The sequence below is a fragment of the Salmo trutta genome, chromosome 1, assembly GCF_901001165.1.
Source record: "Salmo trutta chromosome 1, fSalTru1.1, whole genome shotgun sequence".
Taxonomy (NCBI): domain Eukaryota; kingdom Metazoa; phylum Chordata; class Actinopteri; order Salmoniformes; family Salmonidae; genus Salmo; species Salmo trutta.
In genome coordinates this window covers 20,324,537-20,340,752 of record NC_042957.1, presented here as the reverse complement: position 1 = coordinate 20,340,752, position 16,216 = coordinate 20,324,537, and the positions used below count along the sequence as shown (strand labels likewise).

General features: G+C 44.9%; 1 protein-coding gene across 9 annotated transcripts in view; it reads left to right on the top strand.

The window, feature by feature from the left end:
- The window catches only part of LOC115178743 (syntaxin-binding protein 5), a 144,817-nt gene that overhangs the window by 98,289 nt on the left and 30,312 nt on the right, over positions 1–16,216 (top strand). For all 9 annotated transcript variants that reach the window (XM_029740420.1, XM_029740304.1, XM_029740140.1 and 6 more), the window contains one exon: positions 15,899–16,022. In XM_029740420.1, coding sequence (XP_029596280.1) covers positions 15,899–16,022 — 124 coding nt within the window. The remainder of the gene's footprint in view (positions 1–15,898; positions 16,023–16,216) is intronic.

Here is a 16,216-nt window from a genome sequence, read left to right as displayed (position 1 = left end):
AGCGCTGGCCTGTAGAGGTGACCTTCAGGATTTAAATCAATACAGTCATATGTCCATCTCCATCGACCACCTCATCGCCGACCGCCGAAGAACTCTGCCACCCAGGTACCCGAAACCTTCTCTTTCCATGATGCCGTCATCCCGTCCGAGTCTTCCAGAGCCCATGCAGTTGGGCCATGTTCCTTTCCAGTGTATCGAACGTCAAAGGCAGATCCAAGAAGGGCTCTGCCTGTACTGTGGAGGTAAAGATTATCTACTCAGCCATTGCCCTGTTCACCCCCCACGAAGAGATGAGAAGGGTCCCTCTGCTGCCATGCAGGTAGGCGTGTCCTTATTTCTAAATACCTCCCAGAAGCAATTCTCCACCCCAGAATTGATAACCGTGAAGGCGGTTACTAAGTACGTAGAGGGTTTGATAGATTCGGGAGCAGCAGGTAATTTTATCCATCACCAGCTAGTACAAGAGCTTGACATTAATCTAACACCTGTCACCCTTCCCTTAAGGATTAACACCCTGGATTGGCAGCCATTGGGCACGGGCTTCATTATGCACCTGACACAGAGCGTCACCCTCCAGATTGGAGTCTTCCACACCGAAACCATTCAACTCATGGAACTCTCATCCCCCAAATAGCCACTCAGCCTTGGACACCCCTGGCTTTGTCGTCACGACCCTGCCATCTCGTGGCGACAAGGTGAACTACTGTCCTGGTCTTCTACCTGCTTCACCAGTTATCTCAACCTACCCTGCAGAGCCACCACCATTGGACTCTGCCTCTGCAGTGCCACCCACCATACCATCTGAATACGCCCAGTACAGCAATGTCTTCAGCAAAATCAAGGCCACCACATCGCCCAGGGGATTGTGCTATTGACTTACTCCCTGGAGTGTCCCCACCGAAGGGCTGTGTTTCCCGCCTATCTATCCTGGAAAATGAGGCAATGGAGAACTACATTGATAACACTCAAACGGTTTAATTCGTTCTTCTTCCCCGGCTGCGTCCAGCTTCTTCGTTGGAAAGGAGGACAGTGGTCTCTGTCCATGTATTGATTACCATTCCCTGAATGACGTCACGGTCAAGAACCGTTTCCCCATTCCTCTGATCCCAGCGACCCTTGAACAAGAGGGCCGCACCAACATCTATACAAAACTTGACCTGCGAAGTACATATAACCCTGTCCGTATAAGTGAAGGCGACGAATGGAAGACGGTCTTTATCACCACACGAGGGCACTACCAATACCTGGTCAGGCCCTACGGCCTTACTAACGTCCCTGCCGTCTTCCAATCCTTTGTGAACAAGGTTTTCCAGGATATGATCAACCGCTTTCTCATTGTCTACATTGATGACATCCTGATTTACTCTCACTTCCTTAATTAAGGAACACATACAGCATGTGCAAAATGTTCTTCAATGGCTCCTTGATCATAACGTTTATGTGAAGACTGAAAAGAGCACCTTCCATGTAAACTTCCTCAGTTTCATACTGACACCTGGAGGGGTCAGCATGGATGAGAACAAAGTCACCACTGTCAGTTACATGCCCAAACCCACCACCGTTAAGGAACTCCAACGTTTCATTGGGTTCTCCAACTACTATCACCGGTTCATTCGGAACTTCAGTTCTACTGCCGCTCCCCTCACTGCCCTTACCAGCCAAAAGACCCGGACCCGTCAATGGACTGATTCCGCCGTGACTGCTTTCAACAACTTGAAACACCTCTTCACCTCAGCTCCTGTCCTTCACCAACCTAATCCGACCCTTCCTTTCACCCTGGAGGTGGATGCCTTAAGTAGGAGCCATACTCTCTCAGCGGGTGGGAACACCTCCAAAATCACATCCCTGTGCCTTCTTCTCAAGGAAATGATCCTCCACTGAGAGGAATTACGATGTGGGGAACAGAGAACTCCTCGCCATGAAGCTGGCCCTCGGAGTGGCGCTACTGGTTGGAGGGCGCACAACATCCCTTTCTCATCCTAACAGATCATCGTAATTTGGAATATATCAGAGGGGCCAAGAGGTTAAACTCCAGACAAGCCCGCTGGGCTCTTCACATGCTTCCATTTTCATGTTACTTTCATCCCTGGAAGAAAAGCGTAAAAGCTGATGCTCTCTCCTGCCAGTTTGACCTTCTGACCGGTAACTCAGACCCTACAGCCATTCTTCCTTCCTCTTGCATTATGGGACCGGTACAGTGGGAGGTTCACTCTGCCATACAAGAAGCTCTGACCTGGCTCCTCCTGAGACACCAGCTGGGAGGAGTTACGTACCAGCAGCTGTTAGACCCCAACTGATGCAATGGTGTCACACGTCCTTGGGGTCAGGACATCCGGGCATTACACAAACCACCAAACTTCTAGCCCGTAAGTTCTGGCTGTCCTCACTGGCATCTGACGTAAGGGATTACTTAACTCCTGTCCAGTCTGTGCCCAAACCAAAAGCCCTCCATCTCCCTTCCGGTAAGCTTCAACATTTGCCAATCCCTCAGATCCTGGTCCCACGTAGCTGTTGACTTCATCACAGACCTTCCTGAATCCTCTGGTAACGCCACCATCCTTGTCATAGTAGACCGTTTAAAAAAAATGTGTCGTCTGGTTCCTCTTCCTCATTTACCTAACGCCATGGAATTGGCTGAGTGTATGTTCCAGCAGGTGTTCCGTCTGTATGGGATTCCGGAGGACATCATCTCTGACTGCGAGCTCGAGTTTGTCTCCCGGGTGTGGTGAGCCTTCTGTGACTGACTGAGGGTCGCCCTCAGCCTCTCCTCTGGGCACCACCGCCAACAATGTTCTGCCTCTCCACATGACTGGACTCGGTATGTGGCCAGGGCCGAATACGCTCAGAACTCACTCATGCATTCGTCCCGCCACCTTACTCCATTTCAGTGTCTACTTTGTTACCAACCCCCTATGTTTCCCTGGGAGGTGGAGCCTGGTACTGTCCCAGCTGTCGCCGACTGGTTTCGGTGTAGTGAGCGGGTATGGGAGAACGCTCACCGGCATCTGCAGGAAGCCTCTAATACCCAGAAATGCTTTGCCGACAGATGCCGCAGACCTACGCCACTCTTTCGCCCCGGACAGCGTGTGTGGCTCTCTACCAGAGACATCCACCTCCCTGCAAAAAATTCTGTCCTCACTTCATTGATCCCTTCAAGATAACCCATTGCATCAACCCTGTCACATACTGCCTCGTTACCACCATCAGTGTAAAATCTCCTCATCCTTCCATGTGTCTCTGTTAAAACCGGTCCTCTTCATCCTTCAGTCTCAACCCGCAGTGCGCCCCCACTGTTGGACGTCGGAGGGGAACCTGCCTTCACATTCAGGCCATCCTTGATTCCAAATGCCTGAGAGGTTGCATCCAATATCTGGTGGACTGTGAAGGTTATTGGCCTGAAGACCGGTCCTGGGTCCTCGACCAGGACATCCACGACCCAGAGATGATTCAGGCATTCCACGGTAACCGTCCGGATTGTCCCACTCCCCGACCTTGGGGTCGACCCCCGAACCGACCCACTGGACATCAGCCTCGACGCAGAACGTCGGGTCAGTCCACGACCTTGTCGAACCAGCCTGCCGGACCTCGCGGTCGCCTCTACTCCCCCGTCCACGTCCTCCATCCTCTGGTGCCATTGGGTTGTCAGGAACCTCCCAGGGGGGTTGTTCTGTATTTATTAGTCAATCTTGTATTCTTGAACGTAGTCCTCTTTCTTTGTGTTCTTGTACGTAGCCCTGTCTTTCATTTTTGTTCATTGATTTCACCTGTGTTAGTTACTCACCTGGTCTCATCAGATCCTTATTTAGTTCAGTTCATTCTGTTTGTACCTTTTGTGAAGTATTGTTCGTTTTGACTTTACTAAGCCTTTTCCTAGCTCGTTTTGTGAGAACCAGTTATAGCCTTCAGTCCTAGTTTTGATTCACCTGCCTGTCTATGACCATTGCTTGCCTGTGACCACGAATCCTGCCTTCTGCGAAGGCAAAATAAACACCCGCTGCTCAATGCGCATGAATCTACACCTTTTTCTCCCTGAGTATTCATTACAGTTACAATAGTTTGGAACCCAATCCTACAGTGTGTAGTCTCACAGAACCACGGCTGTCCTGCTGTCTTGCCTGTGGACCTCAATTTCTAGAGCATCGGCCATTTGTGTTGACTTGTTTTCCCAAGCCAACATCCTTTTCTAACAAAAAAAATGCTAATAAAAAAACACAAACATCACATAATGACTTGTTATCCCCAGCCTCATAATACCCAGTTAAGAACGAGTCAGAAACCCTGGTGCCAAACAGATCGAGTAGCTTTAAAAAGACACACGCAGAGTCAGGCTTACAGTAATGAGTTTATGTTAACACCCGTGCTACCGTTCACCTCATTTACAATGTGACAACACAAGGACAACATGGCCCTGTGGTGACTCTCCCTGATGAATAGGATGCTCCCTCTTTCTTGTGCATTTTCTCTCTCTCTCCCCTGAGTGAGATGATATCTCTCTCTCTCTCCTCCTCCGTGGTCCAAAGGCTTATGTAGTGAATCTCCTTGGCAGCTATGTTCTCTCCTCTCAACCCTGTAACACCTCCCCAGAGACCTACTTCTCTACACCGCTGCTGCTTCAGTACTCTGGAGCTCATGAACACTTGGGAAAACAGCATTGTATTCACATCACTGCCATGCTCTGGCATTACAGCTAATGTTCTGCTGTCATCACTTGTCACTAATGACTGATTCAGGGTCAGACCTATGATCGTCAGTCTAAACCTGAGGTATTAAGAGCTGAACCAGTTTTGAAGGGCATATAGCCATGTTTGTTCAGTAATGTATCACTGATTCTGGATCAGCAATAGTTGTCCCAGTCTTAACTTTAGCGGTGAAGAACTAAACAAAGCTGGCCTCTAACCAGTTTTAAAGGGCGTAGAATAGCATTCGATTCTGTAGAATAGACTATGGGGAGATTTAATTATGATAACTCTGGGTTCCTAGATGGGGCTCTGGCCAACACATTAAGTAATGATTAAAATGCTAAGTATATACTTATACCAGGATAGATGTGCAGGCTTTTCTGATGGCGCTGCAAGTTTCTGAAAGCCGGGCTGGATGTATATACTGGATCATGGTACTGTATCAGTGGTTTTGCTGCGTAGACTGGGCGTGATGACAAAGGACGTTTTGGCATCGTTATGGCTGGCAGAAGGGCAGGGTCTGGAGTTCCTTGGACTTCAAACTGTAAGTTGTGAGGAAACAGTATTTTGGGGAAAATGTTTCTAATTGCAGGAAGCTATCTCTGTCACTGTCAGGGGAAGGGCCAGCGGTCACCTGGCGCTTAGAGCGTAGTGTATAGAGTGAATGGTAATAGAGCATAGGACATAGGGAATAGGACATAGGGAATGGGGTATAGGACATAGGGAATAGGACAGGGAAAAGAGTATAGGACAAAGAGAATAGAGTATAGGACATAGGGGATAGGGTGTAGGACATCGAGCATGGGGAATAGGGTATAGGACATTGAGAATGGGGTGTAGGACATAGGGAATAGGGTATAGGACATAGGGAATAGGGTATAGGACATCGAGAATAGGGTATAGGACATAGGGAATAGAGGTGGAGGACACTGGCTGTAGCCTTGTCCTCAAGTTTCTCTAGTCGTTTTAGGACATCTTATACACCCTCACTAATTACAGGAAACACTGTCTATTTTTGTCACACCTAACCACAGTATGTATGTATTCCAACCCTCACAAACAATTGACAGCATTCCTTCTCCCATTGTGTCTCTCTCCCAGTGTTTTTCCTGTTCATGGCTCAGTGCTATCTCTGCAGGTGCAGTCACTGTGAGCACCAGAGAGAAGATGGAGAAGAAGAGAGCATCAGTCACCTCAGCCCTGCGTTGTCTGACTAAATGCCTCATCCTTCTCCTACTGATGAATAGCCTGCCTACACTGGAGCCTGTTTCAGATTTCTATATCTCTCTCTTTTCTCTCTCACTCTCCATCTTTCCTGCTCCTTCTTTCATTTTGTCATTCTCTCCCTCTTAAACCCCCCTCTCTCAGTTCACCACCTCCCTCCCACCCTCCCTCCCTCTCTAGCTGAATAAATACAAGTAGGTGTGAGGGGAGAAACACACACCTCCACACACACACACACACACACACCTCCACACCTCCACACACACACACACACACACACACACACACACACACACACACACACACACACACACACACTTGAAAGGCTGTTATAGCAGTGGAATTGGAATAATCATGGCAGCGATAGAGATCACTCCATTTTGTGTAAATAAGCAAATTCTCACCTCGGTGCCCTATGGATGTGTGTATGTGCACTCAACAGAAAACCAAAACACTTTCTCATACTCGAGCCAATGTGATGACTTTCCAGATAGTGTTTATATTGGCTCAAATCTTAAGCTATTCTGAACGAAACTATAAAAGCAACATGCAACAATTTCAACAATTTTACTGAGTTACAGTTCATATAAGGAAATCAGTCGATTGAAATAAATTCATTACGGCCTAATCTACGGATTTCACATGACTGGGAATACAGATATGCATCTGTTAGTCACAGATACCTTTAAAAAAAAAGTAGGGGCGTGGATCAGAACACCTGTCAGTATCTGGTGTGACCACCATTTGCCTCCTTCGCATACAGTAGAGTTGATCAGGCTGTTGATTGTGGCTTGTGGAATGTTGTGACAATCCTCTTTAATGGCTGTGCGAAGTTGCTGGATATTGGCGAGAACTGGAGGCAGCTTATGCTCGCTAACAGGGATATAAACAAATTTGTTCACTTTTTGTGAGTATGGAATATTTCCGGGATCTTTTATTTCAGCTCATGAAATATGGGACCAACACTTTACATGTTGCTTTATATTTTTTTTCAGTATATATGCAATTCACATTGCACCTATTGAATGGAATACACTGAGACATATAAAAAGCATAAACTATTTCTAGTAGCCAGACACCATTCATTCATTCATTCATTCAGCAATTCGTTGTGCTAATGGGGCACTTGGCAGAAGTGGTATTTTCTCCATTAGCAACAGGAATGGCCACGTATATTAGCTCTAGCTCCATACCGGGGATGGGCAACATTGATGGGGGTGGGGGCCACAAAAAATCTGAAATCATCGTCAGGGGCCGCAGTGGCTCGCATGTCTGCTTTTCCCACATCCATACCCACACATACAGTTAGAGCTGGCCCCAGCCTTTTGGGGGCCCTAAGTGAAATGTTGTTGGGGGACCCCTCCACCGTGCAAGTAAAACATTCTTGACAGCGGAGAGAAACATTTTAAGTTTTAAAGCACATTTTCTGTAACTCTACTCAATTTGCCATAGGGTGGAGAGAAATGTTTCGGTTTTGAATATATTATCTGAGTGAGAGTTACTAACAAAACGTTACTAATAAAATCAATGGGTCGAGAAAAGCGAGATGGCAAATCGGATTGTGTCCTTCACCTGGCACTGTGAGAGGAGTGTTTGACACACATTTGAGGTCTGGACAGGTCCTGTCACTGTTGGAACATGACACGGCTGGGTTTCCCAAAAGCATAGTAGCACTAAGATCATCTTCATTTCATTGAATCTAAATGGACGAAGGATGATGTTAGTGATACAATGCTTTGGTGAAACCCAGCCCAGGTCTTCCTCTCAGTACTCTAGAGCTGGAGTCTCACAGAGACAGGTACTCAAAACCAATGTACACTAACACAATGCAACCTCCACCATAGAGCAGCTAACACACACTATTATAGGACAACCTCCACCACAGAGCATCTAACACACACTATTATAGGACAACCCCATCACAGAGCATCTAACACACACTATTATAGGACAACCTCCACCACAGAGCATCTAACACACACTATTATAGGACAACCCCCATCACAGAGCATCTAACACACACTATTATAGGACAACCCCCATCACAGATCATCTAACACACACTATTATAGGACAACCCCCATCACAGATCATCTAACACACACTATTATAGGACAACCCCCATCACAGAGCATCTAACACAGACTATTATAGGACAACCCCCATCACAGAGCATCTAACACACACTATTATAGGACAACCCCCATCACAGAGCATCTAACACACACTATTATAGGACAACCCCATCACAGAGCATCTAACACACACTATTATAGGACAACCCCCATCACAGAGCATCTAACACACACTATTATAGGACAACCCCCATCACAGAGCATCTAACACAGACTATTATAGGACAACCCCCATCACAGAGCATCTAACACACACTATTATAGGACAACCCCCATCACAGATCATCTAACACAGACTATTATAGGACAACCCCCATCACAGAGCATCTAACACACACTATTATAGGACAACCCCCATCACAGAGCATCTAACACACACTATTATAGGACAACCCCATCACAGAGCATCTAACACACACTATTATAGGACAACCCCCATCACAGATCATCTAACACAGACTATTATAGGACAACCCCCATCACAGAGCATCTAACACACACTATTATAGGACAACCCCCATCACAGATCATCTAACACAGACTATTATAGGACAACCCCATCACAGATCATCTAACACACACTATTATAGGACAACCCCCATCACAGATCATCTAACACAGACTATTATAGGACAACCCCCATCACAGAGCATCTAACACACACTATTATAGGACAACCCCCATCACAGATCATCTAACACACACTATTATAGGACAACCCCCATCACAGATCATCTAACACACACTATTATAGGACAACCCCCATCACAGATCATCTAACACACACTATTATAGGACAACCCCCATCACAGAGCATCTAACACACACTATTATAGGACAACCCCCATCACAGATCATCTAACACACACTATTATAGGACAACCCCCATCACAGAGCATCTAACACACACTATTATAGGACAACCCCCATCACAGATCATCTAACACAGACTATTATAGGACAACCCCCATCACAGAGCATCTAACACAGACTATTATAGGACAACCCCATCACAGAGCATCTAACACACACTATTATAGGACAACCTCCCTCACAGAGCATCTAACACACACTATTATAGGACAACCCCCATCACAGAGCATCTAACACACACTATTATAGGACAACCCCCATCACAGAGCATCTAACACACACTATTATAGGACAACCCCCATCACAGAGCATCTAACACACACTATTATAGGACAACCCCCATCACAGATCATCTAACACACACTATTATAGGACAACCCCCATCACAGAGCATCTAACACACACTATTATAGGACAACCTCCCTCACAGAGCATCTAACACACACTATTATAGGACAACCCCCATCACAGAGCATCTAACACACACTATTATAGGACAACCCCCATCACAGAGCATCTAACACACACTATTATAGGACAACCCCCATCACAGATCATCTAACACACACTATTATAGGACAACCCCATCACAGAGCATCTAACACACACTATTATAGGACAACCCCCATCACAGATCATCTAACACACACTATTATAGGACAACCCCCATCACAGAGCATCTAACACACACTATTATAGGACAACCCCCATCACAGATCATCTAACACAGACTATTATAGGACAACCCCCATCACAGAGCATCTAACACACACTATTATAGGACAACCCCCATCACAGAGCATCTAACACACACTATTATAGGACAACCCCCATCACAGATCATCTAACACAGACTATTATATCACAACCCCCATCACAGAGCATCTAACACACACTATTATAGGACAACCCCCATCACAGATCATCTAACACAGACTATTATAGGACAACCCCCATCACAGATCATCTAACAGAGACTATTATAGGACAACCCCCATCACAGATCATCTAACACACACTATTATAGGACAACCCCCATCACAGAGCATCTAACACACACTATTATAGGACAACCTCCCTCACAGAGCATCTAACACACACTATTATAGGACAACCCCCATCACAGAGCATCTAACACACACTATTATAGGACAACCCCCATCACAGAGCATCTAACACACACTATTATAGGACAACCCCCATCACAGATCATCTAACACACACTATTATAGGACAACCCCCATCACAGAGCATCTAACACACACTATTATAGGACAACCCCATCACAGATCATCTAACACACACTATTATAGGACAACCCCATCACAGATCATCTAACACACACTATTATAGGACAACCCCCATCACAGAGCATCTAACACACACTATTATAGGACAACCCCCATCACAGATCATCTAACACAGACTATTATAGGACAACCCCCATCACAGATCATCTAACACAGACTATTATAGGACAACCCCATCCCAGATCATCTAACTCACACTATTATAGGACAACCCCCATCACAGATCATCTAACACAGACTATTATAGGACAACCCCCATCACAGATCATCTAACACACACTATTATTGGACAACCCCCATCACAGAGCATCTAACACACACTATTATAGGACAACCCCCATCACAGAGCATCTAACACACACTATTATAGGACAACCCCCATCACAGAGCATCTAACACACACTATTATAGGACAACCCCCATCACAGATCATCTAACACACACTATTATAGGACAACCCCATCACAGATCATCTAACACACACTATTATAGGACAACCCCCATCACAGAGCATCTAACACACACTATTATAGGACAACCCCATCACAGAGCATCTAACACACACTATTATAGGACAACCCCCATCACAGATCATCTAACACACACTATTATAGGACAACCCCCATCACAGAGCATCTAACACACACTATTATAGGACAACCCCCATCACAGAGCATCTAACACACACTATTATAGGACAACCTCCATCACAGAGCATCTAACACACACTATTATAGGACAACCCCCATCACAGAGCATCTAACACACACTATTATAGGACAACCCCCATCACAGAGCATCTAACACACACTATTATAGGACAACCCCCATCACAGAGCATCTAACACACACTAATTTAGGACAACCCCCATCACAGAGCATCTAACACACACTATTATAGGACAACCCCCATCACAGAGCATCTAACACACACTATTATAGGACAACCCCCATCACAGAGCATCTAACACACACTATTATAGGACAACCCCCATCACAGATCATCTAACACACACTATTATAGGACAACCCCCATCACAGAGCATCTAACACACACTATTATAGGACAACCCCCAACACAGAGCATCTAACACACACTATTATAGGACAACCCCCATCACAGATCATCTAACACAGATTATTATAGGACAACCCCCATCACAGATCATCTAACGCACACTATTATAGGACAACCCCCATCACAGATCATCTAACACAGACTATTATAGGACAACCCCCATCACAGAGCATCTAACACACACTATTATAGGACAACCCCCATCACAGAGCATCTAACACACACTATTATAGGACAACCCCCATCACGAGCATCTAACACACACTATTATAGGACAACCCCCATCACAGAGCATCTAACACACACTATTATAGGACAACCCCCATCACAGAGCATCTAACACACACTATTATAGGACAACCCCCATCACAGAGCATCTAACACACACTATTATAGGACAACCCCCATCACAGATCATCTAACACACACTATTATAGGACAACCCCCATCACAGATCATCTAACACAGACTATTATAGGACAACCCCATCACAGATCATCTAACACACACTATTATAGGACAACCCCATCACAGAGCATCTAACACACACTATTATAGGACAACCCCCATCACAGATCATCTAACACACACTATTATAGGACAACCCCCATCACAGAGCATCTAACACACACTATTATAGGACAACCCCCATCACAGAGCATCTAACACACACTATTATAGGACAACCCCCATCACAGAGCATCTAACACACACTATTATAGGACAACCCCCATCACAGAGCATCTAACACACACTATTATAGGACAACCCCCATCACAGAGCATCTAACACAGACTATTATAGGACAACCCCCATCACAGAGCATCTAACACACACTATTATAGGACAACCCCCATCACAGATCATCTAACACAGACTATTATAGGACAACCCCCATCACAGAGCATCTAACACACACTATTATAGGACAACCCCCATCACAGAGCATCTAACACACACTATTATAGGACAACCCCCATCACAGATCATCTAACACACACTATTATAGGACAACCCCCATCACAGATCATCTAACACACACTATTATAGGACAACCCCCATCACAGATCATCTAACACACACTATTATAGGACAACCCCCATCACAGAGCATCTAACACACACTATTATAGGACAACCCCCATCACAGAGCATCTAACACACACTATTATAGGACAACCCCCATCACAGATCATCTAACACACACTATTATAGGACAACCCCCATCACAGAGCATCTAACACAGACTATTATAGGACAACCCCATCACAGATCATCTAACACACACTATTATAGGACAAACGGCAAGATCTGTAATACACACTGACACACACTGTTATAGGCTTTTAACAGACCTCTACCTGTCAATATCTGTCTTTCTGAAGGGGTCTTTATCTGTTGACATTTACAGTATGTACATGTCCTGTCCTGTGGAGTAGCATTGATTTGTCAACAGTTTCTCTTCTGTTAGTACGTTTGTTTGTTTGTGTTTATGTACTGTGGCTGAACTTTAGTGAGGGTAAGGGAGTGTGACTAAGGATGTCTGGGAGGACGACACACTGCTGTCGTTACATAGATGCCCAGTCTGTCTCACACTGTAATAGGAGGAATGCACTCTAATTAGGCCCAACTGTCTCTCTCTATGTGTGTCTATATCTGTGTCTGTGTCTTTGTCTGTGTTTGTTTCTGTGTGTGTGTGTGTGTGTGTGTGTGTTTCTGTGGGTGTGTTTATGTGTTTGTTCATGTGTGTGTGTGTTTCTGTGTGTGTGTTTCTGTGAGTGTGTTTCTGTGTGTGTGTTTGTGTGTGTATGTGTTTCTGTGTGTGTGTGTTTCTGTGTGTGTGCGTGTGCGTTTCTGTGCGTGTGCGTTTCTGTGTGTGTGTGTGTTTCTCTCTCTCTCTGTGTGTGTGTGTGTGTGTGTGTGTGTGTGTGTGTGTGTGTGTGTTTCTGTGTGTTTCTGTGTGTATGTTTCTGTGTGTGTGTGTTTCTGTGTGAGTGTTTCTGTGTGAGTGTTTCTGTGTGTGTGTGTTTCTGTGTGTGTGTTTCTCTGTGTGTGTCATTCTCTTTCTGTGTTTGTTTCTTTCTTCCCCCTCTCTCTCTATACTTTATATATAGAGAGATTTGTTCATTGAGTGTACAAAACATTAGGTACACCTTCCAAATACACCTTCCTAATATATTTTCCCCTCAATTCGTCGAGGCATGGGCTCTACAAGATGTCGAAAGCATTCCACAGGGATGCTGGCCCATGTTGACTCCAATGCTTCCCACAGTTGTGTTAAGTTGGCTGGATATCCTTTGAGTGGTGGTCCATTCTTGATACACTCGGGAAACTGTTGAGCATGAAAAATCCAGCAGCGTTGCAGTTCTTGACACACTTAAATTGGTGCGCCTGACACCTAAGTCTTTTGTCTTGCCCATTCAGCCTCTGAATGGCACACATACACAATCCATGTCTCAATTGTCTCAAGGCTTAAAAATCCTTCTTTAACCTGTCTCCTCTCCTTCATCTACAGTGATTGAAGTGGATTTAACAAGTGACATCAATAAGGGATCATATATTTCACCTGGATTCACCTGGTTAGTCTATGTCATGGAAAGATCAGTTGTTCCTAATGTTTTGTACACTCAGTATATATCTATCTCTCTCTTTCGGTCTGCCTGTCTTAGTATTTTTGCATTTCTTTTTGTCGGTGTGTGTGCAAGAGTGTGTGTGTGAGGTTGTGGGTTTGTGTGTGTGTGACTCACTGTCTCATCCCAAAATACCATTCTCTGAAAGGAGCATAATGTAAGTCATGAAATTAGTATTCTTAATGGGTATTGTTTGATATGAAGAAAACCATGTGTTTCAATTACCTGCTCATTGTCCAATTAACCGCAATGTATTGTCTCTGCTCCATGGGACTGTCAAGCTGAACAATGCACTGATATATTTCTATAGCCTGTTGAAGTGACGCACTGTGTGCGGTTACATTCACCTTAAAATGCTTGAGCTGAGAAATGTTTTCTAAGTATTTAAATATTGGCGCGAGTGTATGTGTGCGTCCGTGCTAGTGGGTGTGTTTTAATAATGAGTTTTAATAATGAGCCATGAGACAGTTGTAAGCCGGTCTGTTCTTTCCGGAGTGCTTTAATAACGATGAAGCAGCCATTTTATTCATTTGTTGTCGGTTGCTAAATCACTTTCTGCCTTGCCAAAATAAAAAAATAATAAAAAAGTAGTTTAGTTTATGCAAAGCAGAGGGAGGGCATTCTTAATTACAAAATAATGAGTCTTCAATTTCAACCCACCGCATCATAATTCCACTCCACCCCATCCCCACTCTTATCTGTCTGTTTTCTGCTCTTAGCTTGTCTTTGTATCTCCCAACCTTGAGCTTTTGCAGAACGTATATAATGTTGGGAGAGTTTTTATGTAAAAAATGTATAGCATTTTTTTGAAGCGTTTCTCAGGTTGTCTCAGTGAGGTGTTGCTGTAGCAGGTCTGGCGTTAGCTTATGCTGCCTGCCTCCTCATAGCCAGGTGCTCTCTCTATGTCGCTCTCTCTCTCTCTCGCTCGCTCTAGCTCTCGCTCTCTCTTTCTCTCCCATGTCTCTTCTCCTCTCTTCTTTATAATATGTCAGTCAATCTATGTATTTTTCTTTCATTTCTCTTGACCTTGCTCTTTAGCTTTTTCTCCCTCTCTCTCTCTCTTCAGTGGGGATAACACTTGTCTCTGTCAATGGGGCTAACACTTGTCTCTCTTCAATGGGGCTAACACTTGTCTCTCTTCATTGGGGATAACACTTGTCTCTCTTCAATGGGGATAACACTTGTCTCTGTCAATGGGGATAACACTTGTCTCTGTCAATGGGGCTAACACTTGTCTCTGTCAATGGGGATAACACTTGTCTCTGTCAATGGGGATAACACTTGTCTCTGTCAATGGGGCTAACACTTGTCTCTCTTCAATGGGGCTAACACTTCTTTCTGTCAATGGGGCTAACACTTCTTTCTGTCAATGGGGCTAACACTTGTCTCTGTCAATGGGGCTAACACTTGTCTCTGTCAATGGGGATAACACTTGTCTCTGTCAATGGGGATAATTCTTGTCTCTCTTCAATGGGGCTAACACTTCTTTCTGTCAATGGGGATAACACTTGTTAGCACTGTCACATTTGAACCACCTTTGTGTATTATGATTGTACAGATATATAGGCATTTAGCCATGATCTGTAATGAATGCTTATACTGTACTGTAGCTATATAATGCATCATAAAGGATAATTCATTTATAATGTATGCTACACAGGTGGTTGATAGAAGGTTGTACCATGTTTCAGGGATGTACATGACGTAACCAAATGTAAACTCTGCCTTGCAACCCTCCTCTACTCCAACATCACAACAGCCATCTGCTGAACACAGCATAATCCACACTAAGGCGTGGGTGTAATAGTCACATGTGAACACACCGTATGTCCATAGGAGAAGCCTTATACGTGAACAGTATGTGTGTGAGAGGTACAACTGTACCTGGTACTGCTACAAATGGTTTCCCACTGTGATTAAGTGGCCCTCTTCTTCCTGTCCCTCACTTCCTGCTTCCTGTGGTCTCCTAGGCGATCCACTCGGTTGCCTGGCACCATGAGGGCAAGCAGTTCATCTGTAGTCACTCAGACGGAACGCTCACCATATGGAACATCAAGGGCCAGGGCAAGCCATTTCAGACAATCACCCCACATGGTAAGCTTGAACACACACACACACACGCACACGCACACGCACACGCACACGCACACACACACGCAACCTGTCTTTATAACTTTTCTCTGGTTTCTAACATTTCTCCTTTCTCATCAGAATCACCTTTATTCACTGTACATTTGCACATACTAAGAATTGTACTTGGTGATATGGGGCTGCAAGTGACAGACAGA